This window comes from Dipodomys merriami, unplaced genomic scaffold, assembly GCF_024711535.1.
Source record: "Dipodomys merriami isolate MVZ:Mamm:240054 unplaced genomic scaffold, mDipMer1.0.p SCAF_11, whole genome shotgun sequence".
Classification (NCBI taxonomy): Eukaryota; Metazoa; Chordata; class Mammalia; order Rodentia; family Heteromyidae; genus Dipodomys; species Dipodomys merriami.
In genome coordinates this window covers 23,268,290-23,289,034 of record NW_027202382.1, presented here as the reverse complement: position 1 = coordinate 23,289,034, position 20,745 = coordinate 23,268,290, and the positions used below count along the sequence as shown (strand labels likewise).

The 20,745-nt window shown below is 35.5% G+C and overlaps 1 protein-coding gene across 5 annotated transcripts in view; it reads right to left on the bottom strand.

The window, feature by feature from the left end:
* The window catches only part of Fsd1l (fibronectin type III and SPRY domain containing 1 like), a 75,440-nt gene that overhangs the window by 40,636 nt on the left and 14,059 nt on the right, over window positions 1-20,745 (bottom strand). For all 5 annotated transcript variants that reach the window (XM_070011101.1, XM_070011102.1, XM_070011103.1 and 2 more), the window contains 4 exons: window positions 20,453-20,548; window positions 17,510-17,641; window positions 12,013-12,114; window positions 4,309-4,331 (listed from right to left, as the gene is read on the bottom strand). In XM_070011101.1, the coding sequence (XP_069867202.1) occupies window positions 4,309-4,331; window positions 12,013-12,114; window positions 17,510-17,641; window positions 20,453-20,548 (353 nt within the window). The remainder of the gene's footprint in view (window positions 1-4,308; window positions 4,332-12,012; window positions 12,115-17,509; window positions 17,642-20,452; window positions 20,549-20,745) is intronic.

Sequence of the window (20,745 nt, the reverse complement as noted above, 5' to 3'; positions counted from 1 at the left end):
CAACAGTGAGAGGGACAAAGCAAACCCAGTCCTAGTCACCCACAGTCTGCCACATCAAGCAAGGAATAATGGTATTAAAGATGTCATGCTTGCTGAATTCACTTATTGTGGAATGAAAAATGTCAAACAGTACATTCTGTTTTTTTACTTCATTTTAAAACTAGGAAAATAACTTTTAATAGTAACAATGAGTAAGCAACTAATATATGATTTATTTTATCCAGAAGAAAGTAGTACTACAGTCGTTTCTCGTTATATCGTGGTTTGCTTATGGTGGCTTCACTGTATTGTAGGTTTTTTTAAAAAAAAAATATGTCAACAGTGACCCCTCACCTATTGTGGGAGCTATGTTCCAGAGACCCCCACAATTGGTGAAAATTCGCTAAGTAGTAGTAAGTGAACCACAATATAGTGAGGGATAGCTATACAACGCTGCTACTTAACCTATGTGGGGGTCTCTGTGGCCTAACTCCCAAGATAGGTTAGGGATCACTGTATGTTGAAATATACTGTATGACAAAGAGAACTCACACTGACTGGAAAGTTACTATATGCCAAACATAAAAGTCAGTATTATACATATATTAAGCTGCTGGATCTCAAAAAAAAAGACAAACAACATAATAAAATAAAATTATGCAAATAAGAAGCTAGAAATAAAAGCTAAATCTGACGTATGTTGTTCTCTATAGCTCCATGTATTTTGAGGACTTTTCTTTGTCAGTCATGGGGCTTGAACTCAAGGTGTGGGCCCTATCCCTGAGCTCTTCCCCTCAAGGCCAGCACTCTACCACTTTGAGCCACAATGCCACTTCCAGTCTTCTGATGGTTTATTGGAGATAGTCTCATGGGGGCTTCTTGCCCAGGCTGGCTTTCAATCACAATCCTTGGATCTTAGCCTCCTGAGTAGGTAGGATTACATGGGTGAGCCTCCAGAGCCCGGGCTATCTTGAACACTTCTTAATAAGCTATATCCACATAGATATTTGATAAACAATCACTGAATCAGTATATGGGTTTGTACCTAATCCTGAGAACCTAATTAGTTAATGAGAAATGCTGAGGAATATATTTTAGATAATTTTAAATCTGAAATCTATAAATCACTATGAACACACAAAACGGATGTCTCCCAAAAATGCATTAGAAAGGTTTATCAAAGTCTAAAAATAGACTAATTTCTAGTCAAAATGAAAACTTACAACTTAATATGAATCAATTCAGATACACACAGTATAGTTTTCAAAAAAATTGAAAGTTCATTTTAATCTAGTTATGATTAGACAAATGTGGCTCAAAACCCAAACTGAAAATCTGAAACAGATATTCTCTAAACAGATCCATGGGGTTAGTTATGCTTTAATTCACTTTTATAGTCTCAGTTTATTTCTAACACTTCTAGCTGAATCAAAGGATCTCTTCTAATTTTATTTTTGTGAAGAGAAAATAAATATGAAACATACGAACACATTTAATTTCCTTAAACTAATTTCATGATTCTTTCTTTCAAGAACCAATAATTTGCCTCAACTCAATCTTATAGCAGTGATTTTCAAGGTTCTAGTTTTGTGCTGTATAATAATATCTTCTCATTTCCTTTTTTGTGGTGCTATATTGGGGCTTGAACTAATTTTCATTCTTGCTTATTAGGCTTTTCTCCCAACTCAAGGCTCTACCACTTGACCCACACCTCCACTTCTGTTATTTTTGGTCATTAAGTGGAGATAAGAGTTTCTCAGATTTGGGGCTGGGAAGGTGGCTCAGTGGTAGAGCACTTGCCTTGCATGAATGAGGCCCTGGGTTCAATTCCTTGGCACCACATAAGCAAAAAGAAAAAAGCCGGAGGTGGCACTGTGGCTCAAGTGGTAGAGTGCTAGCCTTGAGCTGAAGAGCTGAGGGACAGTTCCCAGGTCCAGAGTTCAGGCCCCATGACCGGACCCCCCCAAAAAAAAGTTTCTCAGAGTTGTCTTCTTAGGCTGGCTTTGTACTGGAATCCTCAGATCTCAGCCTTCTGAGTAGCTAGGATTACTACTGGTGTCCAGCCAATCTAATCTCTCATTCCTGTTATTTTTCTGCCTATATTCTATCACAGAAAATGGTAAGTTTTCATATATTTATATATATATATTCATTTTTTGTATTTGATTATCTGCTCAATGTTATACACTCTCCTTTAAAATCCATGTCTTTTTTTTTTTTTTTGTCGGTCGTGGGGCTTGAACTCTGGGCTTGGGCGCTGTCCCTGCGCTCTTCAACTCAAGGTGAGTGCTCTACTACTTAAGCCACAGTGCAACTTCCGGTTTTCTAGTGGTTTATTGGAGATAAGAGTCTCACGGACTTTCCTGCCCAGGCTGGCTTTAAACCGCAATCCTCAGATCTCAGCCTTCTCAGTAACTAAGATTACAGGCATGAGACACCGGCGCCTGGCCTAAAATCCATGTCTTGATTTAAGAGAATAATCCTTTCTTAGTAAAAAGTTATTATAACTATATTCTTAAATTATTTTTGATACTGGAAAAAGAAATGATGGGGATTTTACAAACTTACTTCTGAGGAGAAGAGAAACTACACCTGAGAAACCTGGGTATCATAAAGCTAAAAATCAAGTTTAAAACTTTAAGACCTAGAAAAAACTCCTCTGACAGGCAGCAAATATTTGGCAGGTGGAGGAGAGACAAAAAAAAAAAAAAAAACTTTGAAAAAATGAAAAGCATAGACTTTAAGGAAGTTTGACTCCTGAGATAATCTGGATGCTAATGGAATCAAGTTAAGAGGACAGCTTAGAAGAAGAGGCAAAAAAGTCAGGTTTCAGTGAATAGTCATGAAAGCTGGTATTAAAATTGAATTCTGTGAAACAAACTGAACAATGAGGTCTAGAGTTGGACAGTAATCTGAGAAGCACAGACCCATACAGAATCTTGAAATGAAAGTAAGACTTTGCAAAGTCTTTAACAAGGTTATCTCCAAACCTGGTTAGGAACTGATTTCTAAACCAAAAAATCAGGAACAATGGTAAAAGAATAGTAGCTAATCAGAAGATTAATCTCAAGAGTGGTAGACTGCTCCCAGAAACTTTTAGCAGGCATAACCCAAATCTACCTCATCAAAATACTGTTTTAACAATATGCTTCACCTTCAAATTCTAATGATCACAGTGGGCAGAAAAGTTTGCACTTGTTGTCTAGCTATTAAGAACTGAGAAAGGAGGAATGCTTGAATCCAGGAGTTCAAGACCAGGATAGCCAATATTTTGAGAATTTATCTCTTAAAAAAAGAAAAAAAAAACAAGGAAACTTAGAAGAACGATCCACATGTTTAACCCCTGCCTAATACTAAGTGTATACTAAATGTAGAAATTAATATTTGTGATAAGAATGCTCTACCTAGTATGCAAATCTTTGTCTTTCATCAAATAAAAAACAATGAAAGAATCAAAATTTTCTGCCAAAATTAACAGACATTGGTCACACATCCATACTGACTATTCCCAACAATTTTCTAATCAAAGATAGCCTAGAATTCATAGGAGTGTTTGAAGAGCTGTGCCCTTTAGAAAAACCTATGCTCGTCAAATTAAAAAAAAACAAACTTTAAATTATAAGTTATAATCTCACTATCAACAGTTCTCAGTAATGGTCAGGCAGATCAAATTGTTCCTCCTGCCATATGTAATGCAACTATGGCTGGATACTCCTTTAAGGCTCTGACCTATGAATTCACTCTAGCAAGTGCTGAATTCCTTTTTCACTCCTCACTGCACTCATGACAAACACCTTCAAAGTTAAAATCTACTAATTTTCTTTTTCCACCAAGTGAAATCGATAGTGGTGGCATTAGAAATAGAAAGAGATGGCACCAGGAACCAGACAGAATGAGAATACAAAGATGTTAAACAGAAGAGCAGTGACTAGGAGAGCTTTAAGTCTTGGAGACAGTCTAAAATACTGTGATTTCTCAAAAAATAAAAACCACATTTAAATTTAAGGACACAAAAGAATGCAATCTAAGAACATGTTTTTAAATTATCTAAAATAGTTCCCTTTCCATTAGCATAACTAATTAAGAACTATTCTAAAACTAAAACTAACTACATTATTATACCAGAAATGAAATTCTTTTGGAAGTACAAATTGTCCACAGCTATGTTCTTTAAGAACATGTTTTCATAAGTATTCCTGATTATTTTCAGAAAATATACAGAGGACATTTTTTAATTTGGCAATTATGTGTTCTATAAAAAAAACTTTCTGAATTTCATTTCTGACTTCAATATCGACACTTAAATAAAAATATAGGTTTATACCATACCTATCCTTGATCTGTCTGGCAGCCTTGGTGCAAATCAGGGAGAAGAGAAAGAAGGTAGTTAGTGCTTTCCATGCAAGTTTCAATGACAGTGACATGCAAGAAGTTAGGATATAAACCCTAAAATTGATTAGTTTGTATTCATAAAAATATAAATTTCAGGAAATTTGTATGGTTCATATAAGCTTGCATAGTGTGATGTTAGAATTTTATAGTAGAAAAACAAGATCCTATGTAAATTACCTTAAAAGGAGGAACATGTAACACTTCAAACTAATTCTAGGTGATTATGGACATTTTTTTCTTACCTTACGATTATCAAAACACCTCTACTTTCAGTCTGGTATCCTTCAAATAAAATGGGCAATTTCTTCCATGGGACATACATTTTCATGTATTCTGATAATTTTCATGTACACGTCAAATGTTCTCTAGTTTTTCTTCAGACATCTCTTTAACTACTTTATAATGGTTGTTCCAAATTTCTTTACGTGCCTTCACTGAGCAAGGGCCCTGTATTTTGGGAACTTACCTACTAGCATATATACTTAGGCTGCAGTGCCATAATCTTTTACACCAAAGAATGAAATTGTAATGCAGAAATGGACATGATAGACCAGGAAAATATTTGTTCAAATGAGGTCTTTCCCTCAGGTGATTTCACAATCTGTCCACTTAAACCTATTGTACATGCATCTTTTCTCTCCTTGGTTTATATGTGAAGAAATTTAGAAAGGGGACATAGCTTTTACTTGATGTTGTAGTCACAGAAAAAAAAACACATTTGCCCCTTCGCATTTGCATATAATATATCCACTGAACTTTTCTCCCATATTAACAAGCACAACAGTGTTGCTACAGAACATGACTGTTTCATGGAATACTCACACTCTATTTTGAGGGCTAACATGTTTGGTAATGGCAATACTTAATAGTTATTATTATTATTATTTTTTGTCAGTCGTGGGGCTTGAACTCTGGGCCTGGGCGCTGTCCCTCAGCTCTTCAGCTCAAGGTGAATGCTCTACCACTTGAGCTACAGCGCCACTTCCGGTTTTCTGGTGGTTTATTGGAGATAGGAGTCTCACAGTCTTTCCTGCCCAGGCTGGCTTTGAACCGCGATCCTCAGATCTCAGCCTCCTGAGTAGCTAGGATTACAGGCATGAGCCACCAGCGCCCGGCAACACTTAATAATTATTAAATTTAATTGAATTATATATGTATCAATACATCTGTTTCTTTCTTCAGTTCTTTTTTTTTTTTTGGGTCCGGTCGCGGGGCCTGAACTCTGGGCCTGAGCTCTTCAGCTCAAGGCTAGCATTCTACCACTTGAGCCACAGTGCCACTTCCAGCTTTTTTCTTTTTGCTTATGTGGTGCTAAGGAATCGAACCCAGGGCCTCAGGCATGCAAGGCAAGCGCTCTACCACTAAGCCATATTCCCAGCCCTCTTTCTTCAGTTCTAACAGTTTCTACTTGCTAGGGGTCACTTTTATCCCCTCCCTACAATATTTTGGTCTCAGTACTAGTCTAAACAAAAATAAAAGAACTGAGATTTAAGATATTAGTATATTACACAGCTCCAGCATTTTTGCTAATCAACTCTGTGACCTTGTGTAACCATTTCTTTCTTTAACTAAGGGATTTGGTCCTTAACATTTCTAAAAATTCCCCATTTAACCTGATTCAGAAGCATCTGTATGTACCTCAAATCATGAAACTAGTTTAACATCAGTGTTAAGAATGCCAAGTTAGGAAGTGGCGCTGTAGCTCAAGTGGTAGAGCGCTTGCCTTGAGCTGAAGAGCTGAGGGACAGCGCCCAGGCCCAGAGTTCAAGCCCCACAACCGACAAAAAAAAAAAAAAAAGAATGCCAAGTTAGACAATCATATTGATTTTTAAGGTTATACTTAAGATAACTACAATTAAAAACAAAGATTTTAATATAGGTGTTCACAGAAGGAAAGAGGGGACTCTTCTCTGCACCTAATATTTCTTTAAGAAAGAGGTATCATTTCTCCTTGTTATATGGTATGATATATCATGAGTTTAAAGAGAGAAACTAAAAATGAGTAGCACAGGCTCTTTTACTTTTTCTGGCAATCTGCTTACCCAGAGAGAACACTTTTTTAACCTCTGTGCTGTTAGTTTTACTGAGAGAGCTACTACCTGTTAAACATAACTGGGGAGGACTGGAGAGGAACAGAGAGAGTGAATTTGATCCAAGTACATTGTATGCATGTATAGACATATCAAAATGAAACTCTCTTGTACAACTAATTGATGCTAATAAAAATGTAGAAAAAGAAGTGTGTCTCTGATATAATGTATATGCTCCAAAATTATCTTAATATTTGACCTCTGATCAATTGAACTATTTTATCTTATTTCCTCACTGGTTTTGAACTTGGTTAAAGGAATGTTACTTATCAAGAACATTACTGTTCTGTAAACTGACCAGGATTCAACTCTATCTAGGAAAGTGCCGTGTGTGTGTGTGTGTGTGTGTGTGTGTGTGTGTGTGTGTGTGTGTGTGTGTGTGTGTGTGTGTGTGTGTGTGTGTGTGTGTGTGTGTGTGTGTGTGTGTGTGTGTGTGTGTGTGTGTGTGTGTGTGTGTGTGTGTGTGTGTGTGTGTGTACACATCCATTCACACAAATCTTTCATGGTATCATTTCATATACTATGGCTGTTTGTGAAAAGCCAGAAAAGCAATAGACAAAAAGCCAGATAATCTAGAAAAAAACTTGTTGTCCCTTGTATTTATATAGAATACCTGTTGATAAAAGTGAAAATTCTGTAGCTCCTCTTTCTGTCAAGTTCAAGTGTTATTGTATACATATAATATAAATTCAAAACTTGAAATAACAAAATAACAAGGATACAGGTTGACTCATTGTAACAATAAGATGTACAATATTACCTTGAAAATGAACTTTACAACTTGGGGGAGGGGGAGGGGGAGGTGGGGAGGGGATTGGATGGTAGGAGAAAAACAAAGGAGGGGGTAACTGCTGGATAGGAAATGTACTCATTACCTTACTCATATTAACTGTAACCCCTCTGTACACTACCTTTACTATATGTGTGTGTGTGTGTGTGTGTGTGTGTGTGTATATATATATATATATATAAAGTTAAAATAAGATAGGAGAGTCTCAAATTCTCAATGTATTTCCTTATTTCAAGATGCATCTTACAATGGAAAGTAATTTTTTCCTATAATTTTTTTCTCCTAAAGCAGAAAGCTACCAATGATTACATTTTATATCTTAATCAATCTTGGAGTGATACTTTTATAATTTAAACATCATCCTGTAATAAACACTAACTGAGGACCCCAGGACTTACCACTACTCTGTAATTTCTCGTGGTGAGCTTGCAAGACGCCTCAGTAAAGGTTTACCATTTCTGTTTAGTTTCGATTCTGCATGTCACTGGAAAGCCTCAGAAGCCTCAAGGTAACTACTTAGTTATTCTACTGAAATCCTGTTTGCCAACACTTCCACCTGTATTTATAGAGATGACCCTCTCCCTCTGCCTTTCTTCCTCCTTACCTATCTCATCCTCTTTCTCTATCCCTCTATGACTTATTCCCTCTTTCTATCTTTGTTGCTTTATTTTATTGGCTGATAGTACTGAGGTTTGAACTCAGAACTTTTACCAAGCAGGTACTCTAGCACTTAAGCCATGCCCTAGACTTTTGTGCTTTAGTGTTTCATGTTTGTTTCTTCAAAAGATCTTTTTTTTTTTTTCCCACAAGATCCTCCTACCTATGTGGAATTACAAGCAAAGACCACTGTACCCAGGTTGTTTGTTGAGATGAGGGTGTCACAAATGTTTGGCCCAGGCTGACCTCAAATCAAGACTGTTCCAGTTTCTGCCTCCCAACTAGTTGTCATTACAGGCATGAGTTAAGATCCTTTAGAGTTAAGATCCTTCAATTTATCAATTATAGGAACCTATTACCTGAGACTAAAGTTCCTTAAGCAGAATTGTAATAAAAGTACATGGAGTAATACCAAGTAATTCTTCATAATTGCAATTAAAGTTAAACCAGAACTTTACTCAGTCTTTCTTGCTTTTATTCTATAACAAATAAGTGTAAAATCTATTTCCTTCTGTAATTTTATCAAGCACTTTGAAGATACAAACAACCACCTTGTTGTAAATAATTTCTCCTAGGTATTGCCATTTTTCTCTTTTTAAAGAAATAAAGAACAGAAAAGGAGGCAGTCTCAAAATGCTACTTTCAGCTGGGCTGAAATAGCTAGCTATCTGGGAGGCTGAGATTGAAGTAAGGGGCAGTTCAAGACTAGCCCAGACAAAGATTTGTGACATTTCTGCTCAACAGAGAGCAGGGTATAATGGCTTAGATATGTTATCCTAGCTGTGATAGAAAGCCTGACATCAATGGATCACAGCCTAGGTGTGAAGTTAGGCAGGAACTATGACCCTATAGACAACACAGACAGTAGCCGGTGGCTTACTTCTGTAATCCTAGTTACTTAGAAGGTTGAGATCTTTGGATCAGGGCTGTCCAGCTCACACAGATAAGGTCTTGAAACCACCAAAAAGCCAGAAATAGGGCTGTAGTGCTAGCTGTAGAGAGCTATTCTTGAGCAAAATAGCTCAGGGACAGCAACTAGGCCTTGAGTTCAAGTTTCAGGCTTGAAAACTCACACACACACACACACACACACACACTCTCTCTCTCTCTCTCTCTCTCTCTCTCTCTCTTCTCTCTCTCTCTCTCACACACACACACTGACTGGCACACACATAACAACAACAAACCAGCAAAGAAAAGAACTAGAGTGGCTCAGCAGTAGAGTATCTACATCTGAGACTTTCAAGTTCAAATGACAATCCTCACAAAAAATAAAAGAAAAAATATCTTTAGGCAAAAATATCAGCCTTTGCAAAACCCAACTTATGTACTGGAGGATTTGATATATTACAAGTTTTGTATTTTTCTTTTTTTTTTTTTTTTAATCGGTCGTGGGGCTTGAACTCTGGGCCTGGGCGCTGTCCCTCAGCTCTTCAGCTCAAGACGAGTGCTCTACCGCTTGAGCCACAGCGCCACTTCCAAGTTTTGTATTTTTCTATACATAGATTTATCTGTTCCTAAAAAGTACTATTTTTCCAAAAAAGCATGTGCATTTAAAACTAACTGTCATAAAACTATACCAAATAACTTGAAATAAATGTTGAAATACAGTACTGAATACACTTACTTTGTAACTAGGCACAAATACATAATAGGATAATTCAGTCTGGCCTAAGACTCTATCCAAAAAATGACTAATGTAAAAAAAACTGAAGGTGTGGCTCAAGTGATAGAGCAGCAAGGTAAAAAAACTAGTTCACACCCCAGTATCTCCCACCCAGAAATGCTTTTTTTGAAATATAAGAAGATTCGGTGCCTAGGTTTTAGCCAAGGTGTTTCCCCATCAACTACTTATATTACTGTAGCTTAAGAAATGTAATATGGAATATTCACAAATAATATACCTTAGGGAAATTCTTTTTCAATATATCTAACAATATACTCTTAGTCTAATAATCTTCAAAGTCATCTCTTCTATTTTGTCATCAACTTCATATCTGAAGCAGGCCAGCAGATCAGACAGCTAAGAAAGTTAAGTTGGTTTCTAAGTTGAAACCAAATCCTATCTAGAATATTATTTAGATGTAATAAATAAGCTAAACATTTTAATTTAACAATAAATGCATACTCTGGCTAAGGAAGACTGACAATTCCTTGCACCGTATTTCCAGTGGTTTAAGCTGTAAGTACCACCACAAAATGTTAGAGGGCAAGTCCAAAATAGTAAGATAGAAAAAACAAAGTGACAAATTAAGAAAATATATTTAACCACAATGTTATTTATTTAATCAAGACCTTACAATCTTTTGAGAAAAATTTTAAGGAAAACAATTTTTCATTAAGAAAGCTGAAAAAGAACAAAGGAAAATGAGGATGTGTAATATCAGAAAGGAAGGGAACAACTCTGAAAATGTCTGCAAGAAATAAACTTTTATCATAGCTTGCCCAAGCACCAGCATCCATTTCAATGCAGCTTACTTTAATTATTTTATAAAACTTAGGTCTACACTTACTAACCTTCTTCCTGACTCTCAGGCTGTCATTTATTAATTTCCACTGTTATGATTATGCCTGCCACTAACAGCTGCCCTACTCTTCTACAAGGGAAATCCGTTGACAACTGGAAAAAAGAAAAATAAAACCCTAAAGATTTAGCAGTACCATGTTCTGATTAATAGTCAACAGCTTCTGAGAAACTTGTGAATGCAGACTATTAACTACTGTCTATGAACTCTGTGACATTTTTGCTTTTTGTGTGCTTTGTGGCTATGTGCTTGGTATTTAAGGTTATTGCCAAAGTACCCTAGGACAGGTCATATCTCATGTTACTAAAATACTATATAAGTCCTACCAAGTACAAGGGGAAACTTTACAATTCACTTCCACATTTAGGAATTATTTTTATTTTTATTCATTTTGTTAAAAGAAGAAATTGATTTTTAAAGTTCAAATTTAAAATGCAAAGGCTTAGGCTAAAATATTATTTTATTTATTATTATTATTATTATTATTATTTTGGTTGGTCATGAGGCTTGAACTCTGGGCCTGGGGCTGTCCCTCAGCTCTTTAGCTCAAGGCTAGCACTCTACACTTGAGCCACAGCGCCACTTCCAGTTTTCTGGTGGTTTATTGGAGATAAGAGTCTCAAGGACTTTCCTGCCCCAACTGGCTTTGAACCACAGTCCTCAGATCTCAGCCTCCTGAGTAGCTAGGATTACAGATGTAAGCCACCAGTGCCCAGCAAAATATTACATTTTCAAGAAGTTTTTTCCTACCTTTAAGCTCACAGAAAAAAAAAAATCACAAAATCAAAATATTGACTGAATACAAATGGATCATACAGCCACTTTCCTAACATGAATGCAACTCACTACATAGCCCATAAAGTAAAAACACCAAAGTTAAATCTTATTTTGATAACCACATATTAATAGTTTGCTAATGATATCAACATAAACTTTTACATCCCTGAATTTCAACTTGATAAATTGGTAATTATTTGATAACTACCTTACTTAAAATAAGAATTAGAATTTAGAATGGACAGTTCTTTCAACACTAAAATCTAAGTTAAAACATTAGCAAGCTTCTTATTCTATTTAATTTTTATGTCAAACATACCCTTAAACAAGGACCTACATTTTCATATTTTAATAAAACCCTCAAATATTTAAGCTAAACAATGAGACATTTGTCTCCCATAATAAAATCGACTAATTCACAGGGCTTATATGCATCAAGTGATGGTGTTTTCCTAAACATGTCATCGAGGGAAAAACAGGGAACTCATTTCTAAACATATTAATAGCAACATCTTCTTTCCTCATTTATGAAAAAGTTTATAAGAAAACTGTCACTCAGTTCAAGTATGTAAGTACCTTTAAAACAAATTTCCAGTAGGGAGATAGCTGAAAGAGACAGTAAGTTCACTGAGCTTAATTTTAAATAAAAATTGACCTAAAATAATTTATTCCAGTTGTCTGCTTCAAAATAAATCAGCAGCTAGCAGCATTAGAAATGACTAAACAAATCCAAAACTAAATAAATGAGCCTCTTTTAAAAAATTGTGTTATTAGTGTAGTTTTTTATTGGTTTCTTTCATACCTTTGAAAATGCTTCTGGTTCTTTTATATCTAATGACCTTGTTGCATATTCTAGTAGTTCTTCTGAGTTCTCCAGGGCATTGTTACACTGAATTAGCTGATTCTAGGGAGAAAAAAATCTTAATTATTAAAATGAAGATTATTTCTATCAGACTGTGTTATCAACAACTGAACAAAAATTTGTCAGAGAGCTATGGATGATAGTATATCCAAAACAGTTTAAATGCACAGATATACTACAGATACACAACTTAAAATAAAAAGGAAAAACAGTTATATAAAACTTGAACCATATCCAACTGAAGTCTTCCCAATTAAGAAACTATATACAATTTAACATATCAAAATAATCTATGTGCAGACACAACTTCTGTAATGAAGATTAAATTTTTATTGATATTTATCTATTAAGGTGAAATTTGTGAATAAAAGTACAGGAACACTTAGTACTAGTATCCAATTTATCACATTACCCAAGGAATACATTCTACTATAAATCCTAAATTTTAATTTTTTTAGACTGGAACCTTATGTCCTAGCACAAGGACAATAAATTCAAGTATCTAGACTTACAAAGCTATGAAAATGTATAAAGGATGGAATTCATTACAGAGATATGTTCTGCCTTCACTGCCTGCACATTCAAAAAAGGTATTAAGTATCTTTCTTAGTTTTCTCCTTCCATCTCTCTTCCCTCCTCTCATTTGTAGATCATGTGAAAAGTTTATTAGTGATAGCATTAACTATTTAAGCTATTTCCAAGCTTAAGTACAAGATTGTTTTCCAGAGCACTTATTAATATCCACTCCTTATTCAAATCTACTTATATTTCCCTTAGATCTCCATGAAAGATAAACCATAGCTCATTATACTAGATGCTGATGTGTTCTGCTACTTTACTTTGGAATGAAAAAACAGTTCAGTCACACTCTGAGTTAAAATGTGTGTACAAGAGTTATCTTAGTAATCTAACCAAAAGGTCATAAACTACTGTTACTCTTCTGAGCAAATCTAAGTTCAATACAAGAATTAACAAATCACCTTTTAGTGTCCCAGTTATTGACAAGTTTTATGAAAGAATTTAAGTGAAATCACCAACAGAAATGGCAGGTTATATGTGGTGGAGCAAAATCATTGTAGTATTATGGTAAAAAATACAAAAACAAGGTTTGACTACATACTACTTACATACATCTCAAGGAATTATTAAAATGTGAGTTTGGAAGTCAATTTTTGAGAAAAATAATATATTAAACTAAGAAAATTATACTTTTTGTCCCTCCCCCACGGTATAACCCCTGCTTTCACTGTATTTGATGTTGGTATAATTTGTGGAGGGGAAGGAAAAAACAAATTGCTTAAATAGGGATACAGGTGGACCCATTGCAATAATGAGATGTACAAGTCTTATGTCAAAAAACGAACTTTACAACTTTGGGGGGGGGCAGGAGGAAGGGGGTAAGGGGAAGATGGGAAGAGATGGGAAGGGGAAACAAAGGAGGAGGCTACAATGCTTGATAAGAAATGTACTTATTGTCTTGCCCATGTAATTGTAACCCCTCTCTATGGTATTTTCACAATAAAAAAGAAAAGAAAAGAAAAAGAAGAAAATTATATGTTTGTTTTGAAATAAATGGAGATAGAAAAGACAAAGTGAGATATAGTAAAATGCAATTTAAAGAGCACTAATTTACCAATCCTTCAGAAGTTATAATTTTTAAAATATTTTTATTGTAAAGATACTATACATAGGGGTTACAGTTATATGAGTAAGATAATGAGTACATTTATATCCAGCATTGTTATCTCCTCCTTTGTTTTTCCCCTACTATCCCTTCCCTCCCTACTTCCCCAACTCCTCCCTCCCTTCCCCCCAAGTTGTAAAGTTCATTTTCAACATAGTGTCTTGTACAACTCATAGTTACAATGAGTCAACCTATTTCCTTGTTTCAGCATATTGTTATTTCTCTTCCCCTTCCAAAGTTAGAAAAATGTATGTACAAGATGCAGGGCACCAGAATCAAATACAGTGACAACAGGATTATGCCATAGGGGAAGAACATACAAATCAAACAAAAAAATCACATAGTACCTTAAAAATAACAGCAACAAAGAAAAAAAAAGGTTATGAACAATTTTGTAAACCCAAAAGAAGAATAGGGATTCTCTATAATCTCCAGCTAAAGAAGGAAATGTCATTAATAACCAATCTATGATTCCTTTTTGTAGTTGTTTTTCTAAACTCATTATAAATTATATGGTAGAATTTTGAGACTCTTATCTCCAATAAACCACTAGAAAAGGGGGAAGTGGCATTGTAGTTAAAGCAGTAGAGTGCCTGCCTTGAGCTGAAGAGCACAGGGACAGTGCACAAGCTTGAGTTCAAGCCCCATGAAGGACAAAAAAATAGTCTCACGGACTTTCCTGCCTGGACTGGCTTTGAACTGTGATCCTCAGCTCTCAGCCTCCTGAGTAGCTAGGATTACAGGCGTGAACCACAGGCACCTGGCTAATAACACTTTTTAAAAGCAATCATTGTAAGAGCTTTGCTATCGAATGTTATTGAATTTTGAAGTCAAAGGAGGGCAGAGAAAAGGACCCAAGAACTAGTCAAGTAAAAGAAATATAGTAAGATACAAGAAGAATGAAACAAGTAGGAGGCAGTGTGTGTGTGTGTGTGTGTGTGTGTGTGTGTGTGTGTGTGTGTGTGTGTGTGTGTGTGTGTGTGTGTGTGTGTGTGTGTGTGTGTGTGTGTGTGTGTGTGTGTGTGTCCGTCTGTGTGTATGTGTGTGTGTGTATGTGTGCTGGTCCTGGGGCTTGAACTCAGATCCTAGCTTTTGTACTCAAGGCTAGTGCTCTACCACTTGAGCCACATCTCCACTTCAGGCTTTTTTTGGGAGGAAGAGGAGGTTAATTGGAGATCAGGGTCTCAAACTTTCCTACCTAGGCTAGCTTCAAACCACAGTCCTCATGTCTCAGTCTCCTGAGTAGCTAGGATTTACAAGCAAAAGACACCAATGCCTGGCCAAGTAGGAGGTATTTTTAAAATTTAAATAGCAACGTTCCTGATCTCAAGATGAATGTTGCTAACAGTTTATCTTATCGAGCAACTGCAAGTATTCAAAAAACTATGCCTATTGGCTGTTTCTACTTCTCTTTACTAACAATGCTAGAAAAATACATTGTGCATATACATTTAAGCAGAAAGAAGGTACCAACAATCAACAGACTCCCAAGGAGATATTCGAAGTTTAGAGGTAAGCAGTACTGCAAAATCATTCACCTTAGAAATGGTTACTAGGAATAGATTAAAATGAATAGTGTATGTGTGTACGTGTGTGTGCGTGCATGTGTGTGTGTATATATATGTGTGTGTGTGTGTATATATGTATAAAATGAGTGAGATTTGTCACTTGATAAGTAGAGGAAAAAGGCAAAAGAAAAGATCAATCACACCCACAGTAGTGGCAGATTTAGCATGTTAACAGGCTAGGGTAACATAAATGCTGACTGGTGGTAAATGGATAGAAAGCTGCTCTGTAGACAGAAAAGTGTGAAGGGGGTGTGGGGAAGGTAGAAACTAAGCAACCAGACTGTTAAAAAGACCATTTCAAACTCTTTCTCTGAAGAATCTGTGTCCAAGACAGAAGAACCAAAACCTGCATAAATAAGCTATGGGTTAAAGATTCAGAAGATGCCAAGTGTTTCTTTCTTCTCTAGTGTTATTTACTTGTTTTTTTAAGATAATTTTTTTGAAATTTATAGAAACTTAAGGTAATTATGTTTGAATGCCAAGGAATATAACCTCTACTTCCATATAAACTACAAACTTCAATAATGGAAGCATGGGCATCTTTTAGGGTACTTAATCCTTGAAAGTGGTATATACAATGCTTTCGTAGGGGAGAAAGAGAAACATTGGTATTATCCCATGGTTTTCAGGTTCTCAAAGATACCTATGACCAAAATCAATTGCATTTTATACACCAAAAGCAAGCAAACAAAAAATGTTAAGCATCTCATTTATAACAAGCAACAAAATGAATAAAATATTTTAAATTTAATCCAGGTAGTAAAAGGCCTATACATAATGCCAGGAAAATTAAAGACAATACAAATAAATGCAAAGACTTAATATTGTTAAAATACTTTCAAAAGCAATCTACTAGTTCAACAAAATAGCTATCAAACTTCCAGTTATATTGTAGGCAGAATATAAAAAAAGCATGAAGTTGATACAGAATTTCAAGGAATCCCAACATGCCAAAGCAATCATGGATGCGAACAAAGTTGGAGGCCTCAAAGGTAAAGTAATCAAAACTGTGTGGTTCTGGCATAAAGACAGAAACACTGTACAGTGGAACAGAATAAGAGAAACCATAAATAAACTCACACACACACACACACACACACACACACACACACACACACACACACACACACACACACACACATGTCAACATCACCCAATTGAGAAAGACAGTGTGCCCAACAAATAGTATGACAAAAACTGAATCTCCACATGTATAAGAATAAGTAAGGTAAAGTAATCAAAACTGTATGGTTCTGGCATAAAGACAGAAACACTGTACAGTGGAACAGAATAAGAGAAACCATAAATAAACTCACACACACACACACACACACACACACACACACACACACACACACACACACACACACACACACACACACACACACACACACACACACACACGTCAACATCACCCAATTGAGAAAGACAGTGTGCCCAACAAATAGTATGACAAAAACTGAATCTCCACATGTATAAGAATAAGTAGAACCAAACTGACAATGAACTGAAGATAAAAGCTCTGAAGGTGCAAAGAACTCAGAAGAAAACAGAGGAAAAGCTTCAGAATATTGTATTTTACAGTGGTTTCTTGAATATAGCTACAACAAACAACACACACACACACAAACAAAAAACACATGGACTACATCAAACCTAAAAACTTCTCCATAGTAAAAGAAATAACCAAGAGTGAAAAGGTAACCTACAGAGGAAAAAATATCTACAAATCATATATCTGATACAGGATTAATAGCTAGAATGTATAATCGTGAATGTAGCTCTGTTTAGAATTGGGCATGTAGCTCAGGGCAAAGCACTTGTCTAGCATGATCCTGAGTTCAAAACTAAGGATTACAATATTAAAACTGAAGTAAGATAAAAATATAATCAGGATGTATTAAACAACTATGACTCAATAACAACAACAAAATAAGTGCCCAAATTAAAAGATGGGGAAACAAATCTGAATAGAAATGTCACCCAAATTAAGTACACAAGATATTCAACAAGCTTACTACATCTAACCATAACAATTCATACCCAGTATAATGACCAAAACAAAGTTAAAAACTACTAATCTACTAGATACAAGTATAGTTTTCTTTCAATAAAACTTTTTCCTTCAATAAACCAAGCATTAAACTGAGTAAGAATGCTTATTTAAATAGTTGTATGATCTCACCTGTAACTCATGTGATTTACGAGCTTGTTCCTGCTTGATACTGTTAATCATACTTTCTTTTACTTCATCCAATATAGAATACAAACTATCAAATTCTTCATCTAACTCTGAAAGTATGTTAGAAGAATTTTCCTGTTTTAAAAAGAAAAATAAGAGATTTTACTAAAGAGCAATCAAAACTTTAAAAACTAAAAAGCAGACTTAAAGGGAATAACATTTATATTTTAAACTACTGAACCCTAACATTAAAAATATCAAAACTCTAATATTTTGACTTAAGGTTTGTTATAATAATTATTGTTAAGTAGTTGTACAAAGGAGTTAAACTCTGTAAGGCAGGTTATAAATACAATGCTTTCTGGTCAATGTCACTCCTTCCATTGTTCCTCCCAATTTTCCCCCTCCCATCCCAATCCTCAAGTTACAGATTTTATTTTTTTTTATATAATGCATATTGAATATAATGACTTCATTTATTCATCCTTCCTCCTCCCTTCATTCATATGCCCTTTCCTACCCTCTAAAACATGTTTTTACTTCCTGATACTTGTTTTGATAAGCAGAACATTATTTGTTCTTACATCGTTGGATTCCTTCCTTAGGTATGTTGACTTACGGATTTTTTAAAAAGTTAAATGCAAGAAGCTGGCTAATAATATAGTACTATTTCAGCTGAGTAAAGCTGTCCATTTATAGAATATCCTATATTTCTTCTACCTTACAAAACTATTCCACAAGACAAGGCAAAACTTGTTTTAATATTTATTATTTTTTCTAGTCCTAGAGCTTGAACTCAGGGCCTGAAGGCTGTGCCTAAGCCTCTTTATGCTCAAGACTAGTGCTCTACTACTTGAGACACAAAGCTACTTCCAGCCTTTTCTGAGTAGTTTATTGGCTAAGAGTCTCATAGACTTTCCTGCCCAGGCTGGCTTTGAACTGTAGATCTCAGCCTCCTGAGTAGCTAGGATTACAGATATGAGCCACTGTTGTCTGGTTAAAAGGTTGTTTTAAACTTCCCAACATCATTCAGCATGCCAGGCTCTAAGGCAAACCCTAAGCCATAATTTTTAAATAGTCTGAATGCAACTTTTGAATGCATCAGAATTACTAATATAGGCCACGCACGATAGTTATGTATCTGTAATCTCCACTCCTCATGAGGCAGATTAGGAGAATCATGGTTTGAAGGTAAGTAAAGTTATTTAGAATTTATTTTATCAAACAAGCTGGGTAAAATGATATGACCTGTAATTTCAGTATATGGGAGACAGAAGTAGGACTGTAAGCCAAAGCAAGCTCAAGCAAAAAGCATGGGACTCTATCCATGGCTCAAGTGAGCGAGTGCCTATAATAAAGGCTTTGGAGTACTTGAGTTTAAATTTCAGTATCACCAAAAAATAAAAAAAATTAAAAAGGAGGAAGAAGAACAAGAGGAAGAGGAGAAGGAAGAGATTAGTGACAAACTATTTTAATATTACCGCCCAGATTTTAATTCAGCAACTCTGAAGAACATTCTGGACATAGAGGGATCACTTTTAAAATCTTTCAGGTTCTCCACAATACTGCACTTATATAAAATAAATAGAATTTAACTCCAGTTAAGCAGCAAAATGCCAGACGTGGAGACATGGCTCAAGTGGTAAACTACCAGCCTAGAGTGAGAAAATAAACTAAGGAAGAGTGCAAGGCCTAGCAGGAGAGAGAGAGAGAGAGAGAGAGAGAGAGAGAGAGAGAGAGAGAGAGAGAGCGTGAGAGAGAAAGACAGAGACAGAGACAGAGACAGAGAGATGGAGACAGAGAGACAGAGAAGGAGAGAAGAAGGACGGGAGGGAGGGACTGGAGGGAGGGAGGACAGCCTAATCATAAGGAGTTGGGGATTTTTTACGTCTATATTCATCAAGGGGGTAAGCCATAGTTTGCTCTACTTGAAGAATACTTGCCTGGCTTTGGCATCATTGTGATACTGGCTTTGTAAAATGAGGTTGGAAGGCCTCCCCCTTTTCCATTTTTTTTTTTTTGAAAAATTTTGAAAGGTCTGATTCATATTAGTTCTCCCTTAAATATCTTATAGAATTCAGGGATGAAGAAATCAAGTTCTGGACTTTTTGGATTTTTATAACTGACCCAGTTCAATTTCTTACTAATTTCATTCATTACTAGTTTCATTTCATTACTAATACATTTAGATTTTCTATTTCTTCCTGTTTCAGACTTGGTGAGGTCTGTGTTCCTAAGAGTCACTATGCTGTCTTTTGAGTTCCCTTGTATAACAACAGTTGACTACTAGTAGTATGGGAATATATCCCAAATATGGGATAGCTCTCCTGTCCCTCCTAATTGAGCCTTTGTGTGTGTGTGTGGGGGGGGGGGTCATGGGGCTGGTTGCTGTCCCTGAGCTCTTTTGCTCAAGGCTAGCACTCTATCACTTTGATTCACAGCTTTCAGTTTTTGGTGGTTAACTAGAGATACAAATCTCACAGACTTTCTAACCCAGGATGGCTTTGAACCACTATCCTCAGATCTTAGTCTCCTGAGTAGCTAGGATTACATGTGTGAGCCACTAGTGCCTGGCTATATTTTAATTTTTGTTTTATTATCATCCTCTTTTTCAAATAGGCCTCTCATTACTTATATTTTTCTCCCACTATACAGTGAAAAGTAAGTGTTTTACTTCCAAATAATATGAAAAATACAATTGTTTCTTAATTAGAACTAGTAAAGAAAAACATCAAATAGAACAGGACAAAAAGCAAGCACTAATATTCTTTAGCACTGCATATCCAGAGTTTTCTTGGCCTCTTACCACTTGATTTTCCCACAGAAAAACCTTGCCCTTACGTCCATAACTCATAATATAAAGGTGATGGACTATATTTATACTTGATATTTGACTCACCAATGCTGCATGACATATATGTACACAATTCTAATAAAAATGCATACCTGAACTCCTTTTAGTGTGTGATTTAGTGTATCAATAAAGTTTTGAATTTCATCATTTTTATTTGCCAGAGTTGAAATGATCCTTTGTAGAGCTTCCTAGGATTAAAATATTCTCTTTTAATAAAAGAAAATCATAAATCTTAAGAACTTTATGTAAGCATAAATTATATAACGAATAGGAACAATGTAAAGATCCTTATTACTCAAAATTTCCAAAGGCCTATAATTACAAAAGGTTTATATACTTGTACTGTCTTAAACTGTCTTATTGCCAGTATACAATATCATCATAA